Source organism: Hylobates moloch, unplaced genomic scaffold (assembly GCF_009828535.3).
Source record: "Hylobates moloch isolate HMO894 unplaced genomic scaffold, HMol_V3 SCAFFOLD_2, whole genome shotgun sequence".
NCBI classification, from domain to species: Eukaryota; Metazoa; Chordata; class Mammalia; order Primates; family Hylobatidae; genus Hylobates; species Hylobates moloch.
Genome location: NW_026652277.1, coordinates 122,698,793 through 122,717,914, shown reverse-complemented (window position 1 = coordinate 122,717,914; position 19,122 = coordinate 122,698,793). Strand labels below are relative to the sequence as shown.

The 19,122-nt window shown below is 38.2% G+C and overlaps 1 protein-coding gene and 1 long non-coding RNA gene across 4 annotated transcripts in view; one reads left to right on the top strand and one right to left on the bottom strand.

Annotated features, from left to right (window-relative positions):
* Nucleotides 1–13,720, bottom strand: part of LIN28B (lin-28 homolog B) — a 139,705-nt gene extending 125,985 nt beyond the window's left edge. The window contains exons 1-2 of the mRNA XM_058430340.1: nucleotides 13,432–13,720; nucleotides 3,913–3,961 (exon numbers count right to left, since the gene is read on the bottom strand). Of these exons, the coding sequence (XP_058286323.1) occupies nucleotides 3,913–3,946 (34 nt within the window). The 5' untranslated portion in view covers nucleotides 3,947–3,961; nucleotides 13,432–13,720. The remainder of the gene's footprint in view (nucleotides 1–3,912; nucleotides 3,962–13,431) is intronic.
* Nucleotides 13,721–13,917: 197 nt separating this feature from the next.
* On the top strand, nucleotides 13,918–18,578 carry LOC116475672 (uncharacterized). 3 transcript variants are annotated; one of them, XR_004249950.2, is made up of 3 exons: nucleotides 13,918–14,067; nucleotides 14,232–14,267; nucleotides 18,014–18,578. It is a non-coding gene; the product is annotated as an uncharacterized LOC116475672 (long non-coding RNA). The 3 variants fall into 3 exon arrangements; XR_009210679.1 differs by lacking the exons at nucleotides 13,918–14,067; nucleotides 14,232–14,267 and adding an exon at nucleotides 15,155–15,379; XR_009210677.1 differs by lacking the exons at nucleotides 13,918–14,067; nucleotides 14,232–14,267 and adding an exon at nucleotides 17,416–17,755.
* The last annotated feature ends 544 nt before the right edge of the window (nucleotides 18,579–19,122 follow it).

Below are 19,122 nucleotides of genomic sequence, written 5' to 3'. Positions count from 1 at the left end.
AATTTAAGAATATGGCACTGTCTTTTCTGTGCCTTCCCCCAAAACTTTTGAGCCTAAGATCCTTTTATCATATAAATTGCCCATAAGCTTTTAAAACTCCTAGAGTGCTTCTTTCACATAAAGTCGTCCTATGAGTCTTCTAGAATGCTTTCCAATTTGTCACTTTCCTGAAGTCTTCTGGTTTTAATTTTTTTCTCATTTCCTACTTGTTTTTAGTGCCTGAAAGACCTGTGTTTGACTCAAAAGGCGTGTTTTATTCCTTCAAAAGCCAAATACTTTATAGCTTGACTTACAGTTCTTTCAAAATGTCTTTAAAATGAGTTCAAGTAGCTACAAAGAATCGTCAATGTACTGGGGGGAAAAAGCAAGGAAATAACCTATCATATGCCTGTTGGCTATCACAATCATTCCCATTTAAAAAACAAGGTACACGTTTTCCCAGACTTTTTTTCCAGCAGTACAAGGAGCTGAAAGAGGTGCCAGAGCCCACCGTCGTTGTTTTCAATTATAAGGAATGAGTGACTTCTGTTAAAGCAGAAACAATGCTTCGGTTCTTCTTAAAACTAGGAGGAGGGGCTGTGGCAATGCGGCAAGTGACTCCACCCGTCCTCTCCTCCCCGCAAATAAGGCGGGGTCTGTAGCCCAGCGCTGCCATCGCAACCCGCCTCTCCAGGCAGGTCGCTCCCCAGGCGGCCGAGACCTGAGACCCCAGACCCCGCGCCAGCAGATCTGCGCTTTCCCTCCACCTCCTGCCTCTGCAGCTTCCTCTCACCTTTCTTTCCTCAGTCACTTTTCCCTTTATTTGTCACTTTACCATCTCCTCTCCCTAAGTGGGGTAGATCCGAAGAATGCTGGTGATTTCTCACTAATTAAGGGACTTTTACATTTGTCATCTTGTCCCCAAGAACACCAAACAAAAGAAATCCCTGCCTTCACTACTATGGCAAAAACACTATGCACAACCTACTATTTTTACTGAATTTCCAGACGTATATCATTTATCATTTGATCCCTTTACCTATGAGATGCCAGAATCTTCTAAAGCTAAGTGCGGTCAAAGAGAGGGAATCCGAACCCAAGAAAATGACCACCCCCACCCCCACCGGGCCATGCCTAAAACTGAGCTGTCTTCCAGCAAACCCGGCGCCGTCCTTTCGGGAAGCCGCGATGGCAAACGTCGCCCTGGGCATTCGGAGGATCAAGAAAAAACGTCGGCGAGAAAGGGCTGGACGCAAGGCTGGGGGCGATTTTCGGGATCTCAGTCTCTGCCCCTGGCAAGATCTCTCCCGCCTGAAAGCCGCCGACCCGCCCGTCGGGCAAACTGTCCTGATTCCTTCCACCGCGTTTTGGTAAACCACTTGGCGGTAACTTTCTTGACATTCCTACGACATGGAGACAAATGCAAGGCGCGCCCGACTGGGTGCGTGGGTCTTGCAGCAGAGGCACTTCAGAATATAGTTGGGTCGCTTTGCTTTTGTTTCCAAAAAGCAAAATTCTATTCTCGTTTAATTTCCTTGTCTGGAGGCAAAATGCTCTGGCTTCATACAATTGGTCCAATGTTAGAATTTTTATACAGAGGTAAAAATCTCTAGAGACTTTCATTAAATACCTTACACACTTTCCCCAGAATAATAAAGTAAATTATGGAAATACAGAAACGGATTAGCATAAATTTTAAGTTTTCCAGACAAATTGCCTTTATATTTCAAAATTTGCCTTTATATTTCAAAATTTCCCTTTACATTTCAAAATTTGCAAATGCTTCCTTCTTTTTGGTCAGTTATGTTTCAGCAAAATATTTACAACAAAATTCACAAAAGGAGCATTATTTTAAGACTAACATTCTGAAGAAAGTCTTTTTTAACTCTTTTTTAAAAAATCATACATAATAGCTGTAGAAAGTATCTTTTTAAAAACCTGGAATAGCAAAAATCCTATTACATTAACATACTTCTCTCCCAATAAGCAGGAAAAATATTTTTCAAACTGTGCTCAACAAATACTTTCTTAAATTACTTTAATTAGAATAGTAACAGGCTAGAAAAATCATTTAGTACTAAGTTTTACACTACTTTGCCCAGAATGGCACAAAAGGAAGCTTCATGTTTTAGCTGCAAAATGAAAGTATTTTTAAACTGTACTACTTGAACATGTATGTTTCCTAATATAAAGGTCTTTTTGCAATAAATACCATGAGTCTGTGGAGCAAACACTAAATAATGTTAATATCCTATTCTTTCTTCCTCCCTCAAGCAATGAATAAAAGTATTCTTTAAAGCTCTATTTCATCAAAAGAAATAATCAACTGAAATAAGAATGTGGACTGTCTCCCAGGTATTTATTTCAATATTTACTCTTTGGGTTTATTTGAGGGGAAAAGGCAAGTATATCAGAAATGAAAAAGGAAAGAAGAGTGGCAGGGTAAAAGATGAGACAAGTTAAAAGAAATCTTCAGGCTTTAAAGATGCCTGAAGCAAATCAGCATGTGTGAGAAGCAAATCTGTGGAGAAAAAGCATCAGCTAGAAAATGGAGGCCAGAATTCTGGTTCTATTTACCAATTCTGGTCCTATTTACCAATCTGTGGCCTTGGGCTAATCACTAAACTTCTCTGGGACTCAGTTTCTTCATCTGTAAAGTGAGGAAACTGGACCAGCAAATATTCAAAGTCTTTTTACTTGAAACGTAATCTCTAGAAATAACCATTCTTTTGGTGAAAGTTGTACCTTTCCCCCTCCAATCCTTTTTAATCACAAGGAAATACAGACATGAAACTTTATTGCAGTCACTTAACACATTGGTGTTAACATTATTTCCCAACAGAAAAGAAAAAGGTCTCTGAACTGGCCCCAACAAAAAACCACAGACGATAATAAGGGGAAAAAAATAAAAAATTAATAAATGAAAAGAAAACAATAATAAGAGGAAACTAGCTGGTATACGAAAACATTTGTAACAACTTTGGAGAATCTTCTTTTTCATGATATTAGAGTATCACCTCTATGTCAAGATTCACTCTAAAAAAAAGCAGTTTCTCAAATAGAAATCCTATCATGGTTTTCTCGTTCAACTTTTTGATCCTTACTGCTTTCCTCTTGCTACTCACAATCCTGTATTTGAAAAGTTTAGTAAGAGAATAACATCATTTTACTTGTAGTTATTATTAATATTCATATACTTTGCAATATCACAGCTCCTATGTGTGCCTTCAAAGTGGTACTGGTCAAGCCAGAGTAATAATTATTATCAAATAAGATTGTTACTAAAAAATGGTGGTATAACTTTTAAGTTAATTTTAATAATGTAAGAAAGCATGTCAAAAGTCTGGGTTTAAAATATTAAAGTTCAAATGACTCAAGTTTTGTAGTATGAAAATGAGGAGCAAATTCTGATATATGTTTATGAAAAGCAACACAGAGCTTCCTGGGTAAGAAAAATTTCCGCAAAATCTCTAATATATTGTGCTATTTCTGTTATGATGAATTATTTTAAAACAGCACCATGTCTCCATTTTTAATTTAGTTCAGCAGATATTTGTTAATGCCTATTTTACTTTGGGAGTTACAAAAATGAACAAGCCATGAATACTTTTCATTCATCTCCATAAGCATTTAAATATCTATTACCTATGTTGCTTGAGTTACAGAAAAAGGAATCACAAAATACAATATTGCTAAAAGTGGGGGTGGGGGAAAGGGGTTAATTAGAAGAGGTCGTCCACGTAATTCTTATGGGAACACCAGTTTTTTAGATGGAGTGATCAGGATGGAGTATAGGAGGACTTGGTACCCATCTTGCCAAAGTAGAAAGGATGGAGAATTCCTGAGGGCTGTCAAGTTCTCATATGCCTCTAGTGATCTTGATCTTTTAAAACATTAATTAAACAAAATATTTAAAAAAAAAAAAAGACTAACCTGGGGCTGATGAAACCTGGTTGAATGACCTCATCCTCTTCTGAAGAACCTAAAATCAGAGAGCTCAAGTCAGTACTACATTAATTGCCTATTTAATTGCCTCTTCTTCATCCTAATGGCCATTAGAAAGCAATAAAATGCCCAGGTTTTGACTCTGTGAGGAGACCTGTAAACCTTTTTTTTTACAGTTTCAGACTCACCTAGCAAAATTAGATAACCAATTGGCATACACTTGCCTTTTATATCTAGTAGAGGACACTAGTTCAAAGAACATTTACAACATTTAAGACCATTAAGATGCCGTCAAAAGATCCCAGTATCACGAACAACGCAGTTTAATTTTTAATATTTAATTTTACACTGTAATTTAAAAATACTAGTATTTTTTCCAAGCAGTTAAAATCTACTTAACCTAGAATATCATGTTTCTTGAAGAACTAACTTATTTGACTATTCTCTTCAGATATATTTTAGAAGATAAATCATGAGAATCTAATGATGGTACTATAAAATTGGTATTGGGGCTGTTGCAGTCAATTGAATGAAAAATTACATTAATGGTAATACATTTAATCATTAAGTATATTTTAAAATATCTAATATGCATTTTAACTCATATTTTTAAATGGGTTAATGTTTTTTAAAAAGCAAACAGTTCTCATTTTTTAAATATGAGGAAATATTGATGTTTCTAATACATCCATTGGCAGATGCCACAACACAATAAAACTTGCAATAAAGAGGCCACATAGTTATAAAGTATAGTGATTGGAAGAGGAACTCCTGGTGACTACTATTGTTTTTATCCTTGGGTCAGTTACTAAGGTTTGCAAAACAGATTGGTGTGAACATGCATGCACTCACCTGCTACACCCAGAGTTGTCTTTCCTTAACTAAGTTTTACACACTATACCTACTATATCAACTCACAAAAAATAAGTAAAACCATTCTGTGCAAATTCTTTAAGTTGCCATCTAATTTTCTTCTCAAAAGGAAATGGAGAACTTTCCAAGTGCAGGGTTCTACTGAATGTTGACCCAAGGTTCTTTTTACAAAGGATGACAATCCCACTGAGTTAGATTTGAAAAGAATAGAGGAAGAATGTGAACAAAAGGCACGTGAACCTCTGTACATTAAATCCTTCAGTTAGCCTGTGTTTACAACCAAAAGACACAAGATAATGACAGATCCTAACTTTAACAAAATTCATTACAGACACTTAATGAAATAGAGCTTTCCTTTACATTGATCCTGTATCAAGTTTTATTTTGCACATCTGGCTTATGTGTGAGTATATTTAATTATTGTACATAAATATTTCAGCGCAACTCTAGCTTCTGCCTTTCTATTCTAATGGTCCACAGCCTATTCTTAATCCTATCTGCTTATATTTAGAGAAGAATTGAAGCCAACATATTTTAAAGATGTGTAAATACAATAGATAGGGTTTGTAAAAAAACAAAAAAAAACCTTTGCAAATAATTTGGACAAATTATCACAAATAGGTTTAATAAAGTCAAAATCAAATAATGTAAGAAAGTTAGCTAAATAATGATATTTAATTCAAGAGCTCTAACTATTAGCTTTTGGAGTTTTTTTTAAAAAGCCAATTTGATTGATAATAACATTCAGATTTTTCACTGTTCAAACTTACATATGATGTCCGTGGTTATACTAGTTTTAACAGTAATGTCCGCTTCAAAGGAAAAGTAACATGAAATTATTTCACAATTAATGTTTTTCACTAATATTAATGGTTTAAAATTGTACAAAAACACGAGTAGAAAAAATAGAAGTTTAAATATAGATATTATCATGTATCCATCCAATATTGACTGAATAACTATGATAGGAATGAGACAGGTATAAGCTATAAAATATTTATAATTTTAAATGTTCACATTCTTATTCTAGGTGACTGTTTTTTGAAATGAAATATCAGGAGTTAAAATAATTCTTCAAATGCATGAATACTCCAAAAACAGCCACTCACATTTTATACATGAGTATTTATATTAATTTTTTTTCTTTTTTTAGACACAGTTTTGCTCTTGTTGCCCAGGCTGGAGTGCAATGGCGCGATCTAGGCTCACTGCAACCTCTGCCTCCAGTGTTTAAGTGATTCTCCTGCCTCAGCCTCCCGAGTAGCTGGGATTACAGGCATGTGCCACCATGCCTGCCTAATTTTTGTATTTTTAGTAGAGATGGGGTTTCACTACGTTGGCCAGGCTGGCCTCGAACTCCTGACCTTGTGATCCACCCACCTCGGCCTCCCAAAGTTTTGGGATTACAGGCATGAGCCACCGTGCCCGGCCTTGTATTTAATAAATTTTGGTAAAATATTTTATTTAACAGAGTTCATTACGTTTTCTTAGAAAACAAAAACCGAAACCTATGAAATCCCAAAATACACTTCTTTGCCCCTACACTAGAATAATCTCCATTCATCATTTAGATCTCTACTTAGAGGTCTTTTTCATACTGTTCCATACTGAATACAATGTGTCTACCATGTAATAGTGTACTGTGGTTTATTATAACAGTCCATGAAAATGTTCTCTCTCCCAACTGAACTCTATGCTCTGTGATTAGAGAGACTGTGTATATTTAGCTCATTTTTATAATTCTGGCATTATTTTGTATTCATTCTATTTTTTGAACCAATGACAATGAATTCCTGTACCTAGGTTGATTATTCCTAGGTTGGCTTTTATTAAAAAAAAACAAAAATGGACTTGTATGCAAAATGTTTTGTTAAACCATCTTTTCATAAAAAATAATTGGATAAGCAATTAATCTCTTATAAATATAAAATACATATATTACAAATATAAAATACATATATACAAAATAATTCCAATTATTTTAATTTAAATATATGATTTACTGCTATAGGAGTGCCTAACTTATAAAGAGTATCCATCACAAACATTCTTAGATTTCACACTCTCTATTAAAATACATAACAATATTCTTCGCAAATACATTATATATTGTTTATAGTGAAAATCCACCGTTGTAACTAAATGTAAAGGAAAATGACTGCTATTATGAATTGTAATTCATTCAAAAATTGCCAGCTGTTGCGGTGGCTCATGCCTGTAATCCCAGCACTTTGGAAGGCCAAGGCAGGTGGATCACTTGAGGTCCGGAGTTTGAGACCAGCCTGGCCAACATGGTGAAGCCCATCTCTACTAAAAATACATGAATTAGCCAGGCGTGGTCGTGCATGCCTGTAATCCTAGCTACTTAGGAGGCTGAAGCAGGAGAACTGTCTGAACCTGGGAGATGAGGGTTGCAGTGAGCCAAGATCCCACCACTCCACTCTAGCCTGGGTGACACAGCGAGACTCTGTCTCAAAAAATAAAAATAAAAATTGCCAAGCTGTTAAGCTCAGAGAAATGAAGTGATGAATAAAAATAAAATACTACTACATTTCACATTACTCAGAATTTTATTTCAATTCACATCATGCTTTTACTTCTAATACTAACAAATGCAAAATTTAAGTTGCAAAAATGATTTAACAATCAGGAATAATATTCACCATAATAAGAAAAATTATTTCATTACTTATTCTCATCTCCAGAATTTTTCAACATTTTGAAAAATACTTAAGATAATTTTTTGTTTCTGTTATGGTCAGTATTTTCTAAAATAACATAAGTGTAAAGTACATTATAACTTACTATAATAAATATTCACTTTATGGTTTAAAGAAAAATTAATCTATAGGATGTATCAACTATCACTGAACTACATTCTTTGGAAGGCAACACAGATTTTTCTTTCCTAGCAAGAGAAAATATTTTAAAATAACATTACTTAAAATCATATAGCAAACATATTAATATTACACTAACACCACAGTAAAACCCAAAGCACAATACTGATTTAAATTGACTATAACTTAAAATATAACACACACGCACATCAAATAAAATATTAAACATGGAAGTTCAACACTGAAGTGAATGCAGGTGCTTTATGAAAGTGTTTCCTTACATTGTCCTTTAAACGAACATTTAATATCTATTAAAAACCTTACTGTAATTATTTTTTGCAATTAGTCAACAGTCTAAATTCAAATGCTACCTCAGTAAAATCAGGATAAATTATTTTTCAATTTAACTGAACATCCTACTTTAATCATAGATGTAGGTGGAAATGTTGCTGATGTACCCTCAATCATACACAGGAACAGAAAATCTAAAAAAAAAAATTTACTTAAAAGTAAGAGAAATAGTTACACATGACTTTCTACAGTTTAAAAATATTAAGCTATTGGAGTTTGAAAACAAGCTTCACATTCGGTGAAATATTTTTAAAATTATCAAGAGAACAAAATTTTATATTAGGAAAAAAATCTCAAAGTTTCATTCTTATATTTATAAAGTATATGATTTAATTTAGAATATATCATATGAAACACTCAACCTTAAATCGGAGGGTAGTATTTTTGGCACTACTGAATCACGGAGATAAATTTAATTTTCTCAACCATATTACAAATAGAAATTTTATTTGTTTCATATAAGATATGGACAGCTCTATCATTCTCTTCAAATACTGTAATAAAAAGAATTTATTCTGGAAAATAAAAACAAATGAGTAATAATTTAAGATGACTGGCATATTTTCAAAATTGTTTAAAGGCAATATTATGGCACAGATAGCAGCTGGTAAACACAATTCTTTATCTTAAATATAAGCTGTAACACAATTGAGCCACAGCACAGTTAGTTTTGCTAATGTGTTTGTATTTTCTAACATATGAAATAATAACTTTATGTAATCAAGCTCACAGCCCAGTCATTGTTAGATCACATTAAAGAAAAGAAAGCGATAGTGGTTTCAGATCAAAAAGATCAAAATAATGGCAAAATTCCTGCCTTAAAAAAGGTAATCACATATACTTTGAAGGCCCACCATAACTTTAAGACACAACTTTAAAGTGGCTTTTTGATATAGTAAACAAAAATTATTCTAGGTAAAACTGAACACTTCTTTTAATTACAATAATAACAGGAAAATTTTATTGACATACATTTTAAGTTTTAATATACAACATTATTAATGGTTCAAAATTTATATCATCACCAGAGATTAACAAGTAAACGAGAACTTTTAGTGTATTCTAAATATTTTCAATTAACATTTTAATAAAGATAAAGAGACACTTTACAAGTTACTCATCCTTACAACACTGGGTGACTCACTGATGTAATAAATGTAATATCAAATAAAAATAATAGGATTTTAACTAACAGAGGAGGTTATAACAGACTAATACAAAAGATAACACAAAATTTACAGATTTTTTCTAAAATGTTAAATCCACAAAATGTCTGTTTTTTAACCTATACAGTCTAGAATATTTTAGTTAAAATGTTTTTGTAAAGTCTGAACAAATGATGCACAGAAAAATGTTTGAAAAATGTAAAAGTAGCATTTCAGCTCTTGCCTTTCCAAGTAAGTCTGTAAAATAAATACTGATTTCAAAATATCTTGAAAATTGTAAACATGTTTTTCCACCATTAGAACCGGCCATTCAACATCGTCTTTTTTTCCATATAATTAAGCTTTTGTTCCGCTAAGAAAAAACTAGAAACTGATTGCTTGAAAATGAGCTGCATGCCCTTTGTCCTGATTTGTCACCTTTGACCCTTAATTTGATGATCCTGCATATCAACCCATTCTATTTTTAGAAGAATCATGTCAATGTTCTATGCTTAAAATAGTACTTTTTACTGATATATTAAATGTATTACAACATTACTTTTCAGGTTATTTCTACAATGGTTTCATACTAGTACTCATTTCATATAATGTAGATAGAGCACAGTAATATTGTAAGCAGTGAAAGCCTGCTGCTTGTCCTGTTTCAAACAATAGAAAATTCCCCCCAAATGACAGGTCAATATCATTATAATTTCAAAATTTATATTCTTATTTTTAAAATTATTTAATGTTTTTAAGTGGAATTTATTTCATGAATGATTTCTAATTTGATTAAGCTTGGTATCACATATTTTGATGCTGGTTTTGATAGTACCAGAATAAGAACCTAAATCAAAAATTGCAAATATCAAGTTCATACTCTATCTTACGGGTAGTGTCAACTAAAACTGTACAGTTTTTGAGTTAAATAACTAGTTGCTTAAATGGGTTTTAAAAATCTTGTCATCATCTGCAAGTGGCAGCTTTCAAAGAAAGAGAAAACCTCTAGCATTGATCCTATTGATTTTACTGACATTATTCAAAATCAATGTTACACAGTAAATTAATATACTTCAGGGATAACATTTCTCTATCACAATTTCTGATGACTCTAATTCAACTAGGTGAAAAGCAAAAAAAAAATTTACAAAATATATATGCATACATTTCCTATAGTCATGATGCTACTTGAATCCCTACACAATTTCTGTGTACTGTACAGTTTTCAGTCAGATTTAGCAGGGACCAATATGGCTGTCTTGATTCAGCACTGTGGCCAGCGACTTTGTCGAGCATCATTGTGTCAGAGAAATCCAACACAATAATGTACATGTATACAAGTACACGGTGGGCAAGTTTCTCAAAACAATGAGATTCTGTATTTCATGTATTCCAAGACTTATTCACATAAATCAACCTTAAGTGTTTGAATGTAAAGAATTTCCATTGTTCTTCTTGGCAAGCTAGAAATACCTTACTTTGTGGTTCATCAAAGACAGCAGTTATTTGTAAAGAAAATATAGTCCCTTTAAAAGTCAAGGAAATAAGGCACAGGTTCAAAGGTATTTAAACAAAAAACTGAGTATTTGAGAATTTTAAAAGAAAATTAAATTCTATTAAAAAATACCTAATAAGAAAACGCTTTAGTTGTCCAAAAATTTGTAACGCTACTTTCATAATCAATAATTTAATTACTTCTAAATTGATTCATCTCTGTATGCCCATGTTTCATTTTTTAAATCAATTCAACTTTGGATTAAGATAAATGTTTACAGATCATTTCCTGACCTGAACTTGCTAATACAGTCCCCAAATTTGGTAGCTGTGCCTAGCGCTTCAATTATTTTTAAAGAGACATCACTCACACCTGAAGACTGTTATTCATACATGTTTTGTTTAATAACTTATTTTTTTGCTTTAATCACGATTTGTAAATTATGACAGCAGTGTGTCAGAAATCCCTAATTATGTTACCAGATCAGATACCAAGCATTATCAAACTTTTAGGCAGGTAAGATCTATTTAATCTTCTCTTTCTTCAGAGTAAACCAGAAAAAAAAAAAGCCAAACTTAAATTCACCGTATTTTGGGATTTACGTGTGCAATAAACTTAGAAATAAGTTATTCTGAAGACTTAACTTTGAGCACTACTATTTTAAATCTCGATTTGCTTCCCTTACAAAGTATAAGATTGACATATCTCGCCTCACAACCTAACGATTTTTATATTTAAATCTTGACTCATTTCACAACAAACTTTTTATTGTTTCTGAAAGAAGTCTAGCAGAGAACATATATAATAAGACACCATACAGTCTGACAAGGATTAATGAGAATATAATTATTGAATCATTTAGTTCCAGATCTATTAATTGAGAAGCACTTATAAAGTGACCAAAAACCAATATGCATTACAACCCGATCCAGTTCCTTAAATTTTTATGACCTTATATTGTCAAGCAAAGATTAGCTGATCCTACTTGTAAAATGGGAAAGTCAAATAAAACTTTTTATTCATTGGTAGTATAGCTCCTTCCCCACTAAGTGCTAGAAGAGGCCTTGTGTCAGTTTCATTTCTAAAGCTCTGTAGGAAATTAGGCACACTGGATTGCTGTATTTCATACATGCAAAGATAAATAATTTGGCAAGCAAGAACTTTCCCTAAGATGGACAAGGGTGTAATTACTATTGAAAATGGAATACTGATTATTACATTCTCTTTTGTTAATTTATCATATGACTCCTCTATAAAATCTATGCAAATTCACAGCAGAAGAAGAAAAGGCATAAATTTCATAGCAAAATTTTTATTTTTAAAATCATACAAATTGGCATATATTTCCTAGAATTCACCCTTAACTTTCAAAATTTCCCTGAAAGCTTTCATAAAACTGTGATGTTTTGTACTTATTGTTGGACGTAAAAATGTGCTTTTTAAAAAAGCACTTTTGCATTATCTAAGTAAATATGGTAATAACCAGCACCAAAAAAATGAAATATTAAGATTTTCTTGATTAGAGTAAAAATCACTTTGTCATCTTTTTCCAATGTTGTAAAACGTTTTAAATTCATTCTAATACTAGTTGTCAGGTGTAATTTTCACTTCCACAGTATTTGTGATCGATACATAAAAAACTACAATAGAATAGGAGCATAATTTATTTTTCCCTCGCATTAACAATAATAGGTATAAAAATCTTCAGTGGAGAATTTAGGTCCATGAACAGTAATACTTGGCAACCTTAAAAACCTACGGATGAAAACAAATCCACAAAGAACTGAAGGGAACTCAAAGAAACACAGGCACCTAAGATTTCATTCTGTGTTACATGAAACAATTCAAAATGGCGGACTTACTATTACTTACATTTAAGAAATTTCCGCAATAAGGGCACTAAATACATACTGTTAGATTTTACTCGAAAACACTCAATATTTACCAACGTGCAATTTTTTAAAAAAGTTTTTGGAGTACAAATCCTCACAAAGCACACGCATCCAATGTTCCAGTCAGTAGTCAGTTAATGCTCCTGCAAACGTTATCATTTCTTCTTTGGGTTTTCCTTTTCAAAAACAACCTAAATCCAAGTGCGTTCTTCCCCGTTCTTTTCAAAATCCTTAATTTTAATTCATGAATTTACATCACCGATACCGAAGCAAAAACGATCCCCGACGCCTGCCCGGTACAAAGCAGTTCGGCTTGCGGAGCGCGAAAGGGAGGTGCGCACGCCCCCTGGCGGCGCGGCACCGTGCGTCCCAGACGAGCCGGCACCGGCCGAGAGGACCCGCCACCGGGACCCCAGCCTGCGCCGCACCCTCGCGCCCTGCGCCCCCGCGTGGCCTGCGCCCCCGCCCCGCCCCGCCCTCCCGCTCCAAGCCGGCTTTGGCCGCCCGGCAGCAACCGCAGCGGCGAGCCTGGGCGGCCGCTCTGGCAACGCAGTGCCCACACCGGGCGCCGACCCAGCAGCACCGAGCGGGGAGAGAAAGGTGTGAACCCGGAAGTACATCGACTGCCCGCGTCTTAGTGGCAGCACCGGGGCAATAAATCAGGGCCGGCGAAGGAAAGACGCTGCGCGCCGGATCCCGAACCGCAACTTGCTGCGAGACCTGTCACTTCCCCGCGGTGCCCAGTCCTCGCCCCTCCCTGGCGCTCGCGCCTCCTCTTTTCTTCCTGCTCCTCAGCACGGAGCTCCCCTCGACGTTGCTCACGTGCCAGACTCGGGACCGCGAGCGGCGTCCGCACCGCACGCACACCCGGCCACGCTCGCACTCGCGCGGCCGCGGGGCTGGCTGCTTACCTCCGGGGCCTCATGGTCGCGTCGCTAGCCTGGGTGTGAGAGGGGGAGAGGGTGTGAGGACGTGTGTGGCGTTCAGTCCCGGAGGACGGGGCAGAGGAAGGGGCCTGGAGTCTGTCACTTCCTGAGGGAGCGCGGAGGTCGAGAGACCCGTGAGGCGCGCGGCGGGGCCGGGAGGGTCAGCACATTGTGAGCCGGCAAGGGGACGCGGAACAGCCGGGCGGCGCGCGGCCACCGGGCGCGGAATCCGCTGTCGCCACCGCTCCGCCGCCGCAGCTCGGCGAGTGGCGGGGCGCGGGGAGGAGGGGGGCTGAGCCGGGTGGGGGAGCGCGGGGCGCGGCGGCGGCACCAGGCGGTTCGACTGGAGCCCTGCGTCAGCCGGCGGCACGCGCACACCTGCCCGCCGCCGCTCCCGGCCGCGTCATTGGCTGCCAGCGCCGAGCGCGCGAGATTGAACCTTCCATTCATTCCAGGGCCGGGCGGGCGCGCGCGGCCGCGGTGGAGCTTTACCGCGGGCGCCCCAGAATCCCCGAAGCGCGTCCCCGCGCAGGCCGTGGGCGCGCACGGCCGCTGCCGCCGTTTGTTCTGGTGGAGGCTGCGAGTGCCTGGGCCTGTGACTCCCGGCTCTCCGCGCGCAGCGTCGTTCCGGGAGGGAAGCTCACATGGCGGTCCCTAGGGTGCCACTGGAGGGAGGCGGGACGATGCTACTCCTTGCTCCCCAACCTGACAACTTGGTGCGGTAAAACTGTAAGAAGGTAACAAAATCATATCTGAAGCCCAGGTCTTCTTTTCTTTTACTACAGATGCCCTGGACATCATTCCGAATAGCACAATTCAAGGTAATAATAGTCATGTATTTCAGAATCCAGTGAACATGGTAGGCAATGCCAGAAGTTTGGGGAACCTACTGTCAGCTGATCCTTTTCCTAAACAATAAGGTACTCAACGTCAAATTGGATGATACAAACTTAATCATCATCATTCAAAGAGCCACAAGATCTGGGGCCAAAAATACTGTGATATACACACATAGTTAGTCTTGGTATTTTGGCATATGTTCCCAAAATACCACTGCTTTCTCTCTTATAATTTTCTACCTGATAATTTTATAGTTCTTTCTTATGCTTTGGGTAGTTTCTCATCGGACTTTCAGAACTAAACAGTACTAGTCAATCATTATCTGACCAGCTACAAAAATTGAATATAGCCTTGTAATCTGGACTGTTCTGTGGAACTGATTAACGGGATTAAATATTTCAGCAAACTAAAAATGTGTTCAAAAATGTGAAATATAGGACATAAAAACAAATTAAAAGTGGAAAACTTTTCAAATGAAAACACTTTCATTTGGCCGGGCGCGGTGGCTTTTGGAGGCCGAGGGGGCGGATCAGGATCAGAGATTGAGACCACGGTGAAACCCCGTCTTAGCCGGGCGTGGTGGCGGGTGCCTGTAGTCCCAGCTACTCGAAGAGGCTGAGGCAGGAGAATGGCGTGAACCTGCAAGGCGGAGCTTGCAGTGAGCCGAGATTGCGCCACTGCACTCCAGCCTGGGCGACAGAGCGAGACTCCGTCTCAAAAAAAAAAAAAAGAAAACACTTTCATCTGAAAGTAACTAATAAAGGCCAGTTCACTGGCTACTACTGTATGACTAAAAGGCAAATCTGCAAACCGTTGCTGTGTGATGATGCATTTCTCCCTTCCAATTTCTGGATTAGGATTAAGAAACCAATATATCTATCAAGGGTAACCACAGTCTAGAAAAAAGCATCTCTGGCCTGGGAGTGAGATCAGTGCAGACAAACTGATCAGAAGCAAAATCCTGTTGTGACCCCTCCTAAGAATTTTCCACATTGGCTACCACCTTCAGCAAATTCCCTGGATGGCTCCTCAACTTTCCATTGAGCTAGTGGAGTGAATACCACTTACTTTAAAGATGCCTTTTCACTGGCAAGTATGTAAAGTATCTCTTACATTACTTTGCTAAGTAGTACAGAGGATTCTTTCAGATACAATTCTTAGTTATAATCATTGTATCAATTTACACTATGATTTCAAATATAATTTAGAGGAAAAAGATGTGGACATTGATTACTAGAAATGAAAAACAGCAACTAATTATATATCACAATCTGAAATGTGATATGCTTTGACTTTAAAGCATTATAGTAATTTTTTATTTATGAGTAGAGCTTACAAATGCACTTACAGAATGAACTCTTTTTTTAATAGCTATGTTTTTAGGTATTTTGTAAGCCTTTCAGCATTTAAATGTGATGTATACTTATGCAATACCTATTTAAAGTCCTGAGAAGAATTGTAAACAGAAAATAAAAAATTAAAACACAACCCAGGGTTAGTATCCCAGCACTCAAGAGGTCATCCTTCTTTTTGATTTCAAACTAGTTATCATCATGCCATCATGCTGCTGAGACACAAATAAAAAATGGGACATTATAATATTTAATGTATTATTTCATATAAGGTACCTGAAAGGGGCGATGATGAACACTGATGGGCTAAGCATTTATTAAGGAGTATGTTAGCATGATTAGAAATGAATGAAAAGCCATAAGAACAAAGGAATTTATCGTTTATGTATGGCTCTTGGCAATTTCTTTTTCTTTTCGGGTTTTTTTTTTTTTTCTTGAGACAAGGTCTCACTATGTCCCCCAGGCTTGAGTGCAGTAGCGCAATCTTGGCTCACTGCAGCCTCCACCTTCTGGGTTCAAAGGATTCTCGTGTCTCAGTCTCCTGAGTAGCTGGGATTACAGGCTTGTGCTACCACACCCAGCTAATTTTTGTATTTTTAGTAAAGACAGGGTTTCGCCATGTTGCCCACGCTGGTCTCAAACTCCTGGCCTCAAGCAGTCTGCCCACCTGGCCCTTCAAAATGCTGAGATTACAGGCATGAGCCACCATGCCTGACCTTGGCAATTTCCTTCTAAAAGTGAACCTTGGCAATTTCTTTATAAAAGTGAATCCTTCTACCTGGGACCATGGTGATAATTTATTTTACTTTATTTCCAACCTCCCCTTTTTTAGAGACTCGGTCTCACTCTGTTGCCAAGGCTGGTGTACAGTAGTACCTTCCTAGCTACTGCAGCTTCAACCTCCTGGGCGCAAGTGAGAATCCATCTTCAACCTCCTGAGTGGCCGGGACTACAAGCACCTAATTTTTTTGTTTCTTTGGTTTTTTTCTGCCTAATTTTTTTTTTTGTAGAGACAGTTTCCTCTCTGTTGCCCAGGCTATTCTCAAACTTCTGGTGGCAAGATAACCTTGCGGCCTTAGCCTCCCAAAGCACTAGGATTACAGGCATGAACCACCGTGCTTGGCCTGCTTTACTTTTAGAATATATCTAATAATTATTCCCAAAGAGAACAGGCTCTTACTCTTAATATCTCCAATGCCTACAGCGGTTCCTAGAATATGGTAGTGTGTAAGAAATGTTTTTTAATGAATGCATGTGAATGCACCCTGATTATATTTTCAAGGAAATACTTAGCAAGACCTTTAGAAAACATAAAATACAGTGTTTCATATTTCTCTTGCTCTCTATTTTTTTATGACTGGAGTCATAAAAAAAGCAAACCCCAGGCATCACGTCATTTTACTTACGAATTACAAGTATTGAGTGTTACAATGTCGAAAAACTAGGCTTACATATTTATTATACTATATTAAAACAATTTGAAAAATAGAGCTGGCCGGGCGCGGTGGCTCACGCCTGTAATCCCAGCACTTTGGGAGGCCGAGACGGGCAGATCACTTGAGCCCAGGAGTTGGAGACCAGACTGACCAGCATGGTGAAACCGTCTCTACAAAAAATCAGACAGGTTTGGTGGCGGGCGCCTGTAGTCCCAGCTGCTGGTACTCAGGAGACAGCCGGGAAGCAAAGGTTGCAGCGAGCCGAGACTGCGGCCCTGCACCCCAGCCTGGGCAAAATGGTCACCGCTTCTCTACAAAATACTAGCTGGGCATGGTGGCACGTGCCTGCGGTTGCGGCTACTGGGGAGGCTGAGGTCGCCCGCCCGACCGGTAAGCAGAGGTTCCAGTAAGCTAAGATCGCGCCACTCAACTCCAGCCTGGGCGACAGAGTGAGATCCTATCCCAGAAAAAAAGAAAGAAAAATAGAGTTTAAAAATAAACTGACCTGGCGGCGGTGGCTCATGCTTGTAATCCCAGCACCTTCTTCAGAGGTTGACGTGGCGAATCGCTTGAGCCCAGGAGTTCAAGACCAGCCTGTGGAAAATGGCGACCTGGCTCTCTACAAAAAATTCGCTGGGCGTGGTCTGCGCGCCAGTGGTCCCAGCTATTGGGGAGGCTGAGGTGGGAGGATCTTTCCAGCAGGGGGGCGGAGGTTGCAGTGAGCCAAGATTGCGCCACTGCACTCCACCCTGGGCAACAATGCGATCCTGTCCTAAAATGGAAGAAAGAAAGAAAAAGATTAAAAATAGCTGGCCGGGTGCAGTGGCTCACGCCTGTAATCCCGGCACTTTAGGAGACCGAGATGGGCAGATCGCTTGAGTACAGAAGTTCCAGACCAGCGTGGGCAACAGGGTGAATAGCATTGTTTTTGCCTTCTAGGGTGGCTGAAACAACAAAAATGTAACGTCTTACAGATCTGAAGGCTTCCGGGTCGATTCTGGACTGTGATGAGAGCCTGTGCCATGCCTCTCTCCTGGCTTCTGGTAGACTCGGGCATTCCTTAGCTTGTAAATGGCTGCTGCTTGTGTCATCACATTGTCTAACCTTTCTACTTATCTGTCCCCATGCCCCAATTTTTCCTTTTCAGGACACCAGTCAGATTAGGACCCACCCTAATGATCTCATCTTAACTTGATTAACTACAAGGACCCTATTTTTAAGTAAGTCCACATTTACAGAGACTGGGGGGTAGGACTTCAACATCTTTTTGGAGGGATGCAGTTCAACCCATAACAAGAATCATTGTTAGAAATGATTTTGCTTCTTCACTGAAAAATTAATATCATTCTGCAGAGAACTGACTTGCTGCACATGGCACAGATTTTTTGCATTTATCGTAGTAAAAGAAATCAGTCACAAAAGCTTGTTTTAGACTGCTATATACCTATCCCAAATACAAATTATTTCCAACATTAAAAGTTAATAAAGCAAGCACTGTCACCCAGATTATATGGTATCTGTTGAGCACTCCCTTATGTACAGAAGAGGAAAATGAAAAATGAACAGGAAGTTTAACATTCATAAAAATTGTTGGCTGGGTGCGGTGTCTCACTCCTGTAATCCCAGCACTTTGGGAGACCGAGGTGGGTGGATCACCTGAGATCAGAAGTTTGATACCAGCTGGCCAACATGGTGAAACTGCGTCTCTACTGAAAATACAAAAATTAGCCAGGCGTGGTGGCGGGCGTCTGTAGTCCCAGCTACTCCGGGGGCTGAGGCGGGAAAATCGCTTGAACCTGGGAGGCGGAGATTGCAATGAGCCGAGATTGCGCCACCGCATTCCAGCCTAGGCGACAGAGCAAGACTCCATCTCAAAAAAATAATAATAATTCATAAAAATTGTGACAAACTTGTGTTTGCCTATTGAACTGGCAAAAATCCTAACGTTTGACAACACACTGTGTTAAAATACAGCTTTAAAGCTTTAAAATAATTTTTCGGTGAGGCTATAGGTAAACCCATACTTTGATACATTCCTGGTGGGAGTA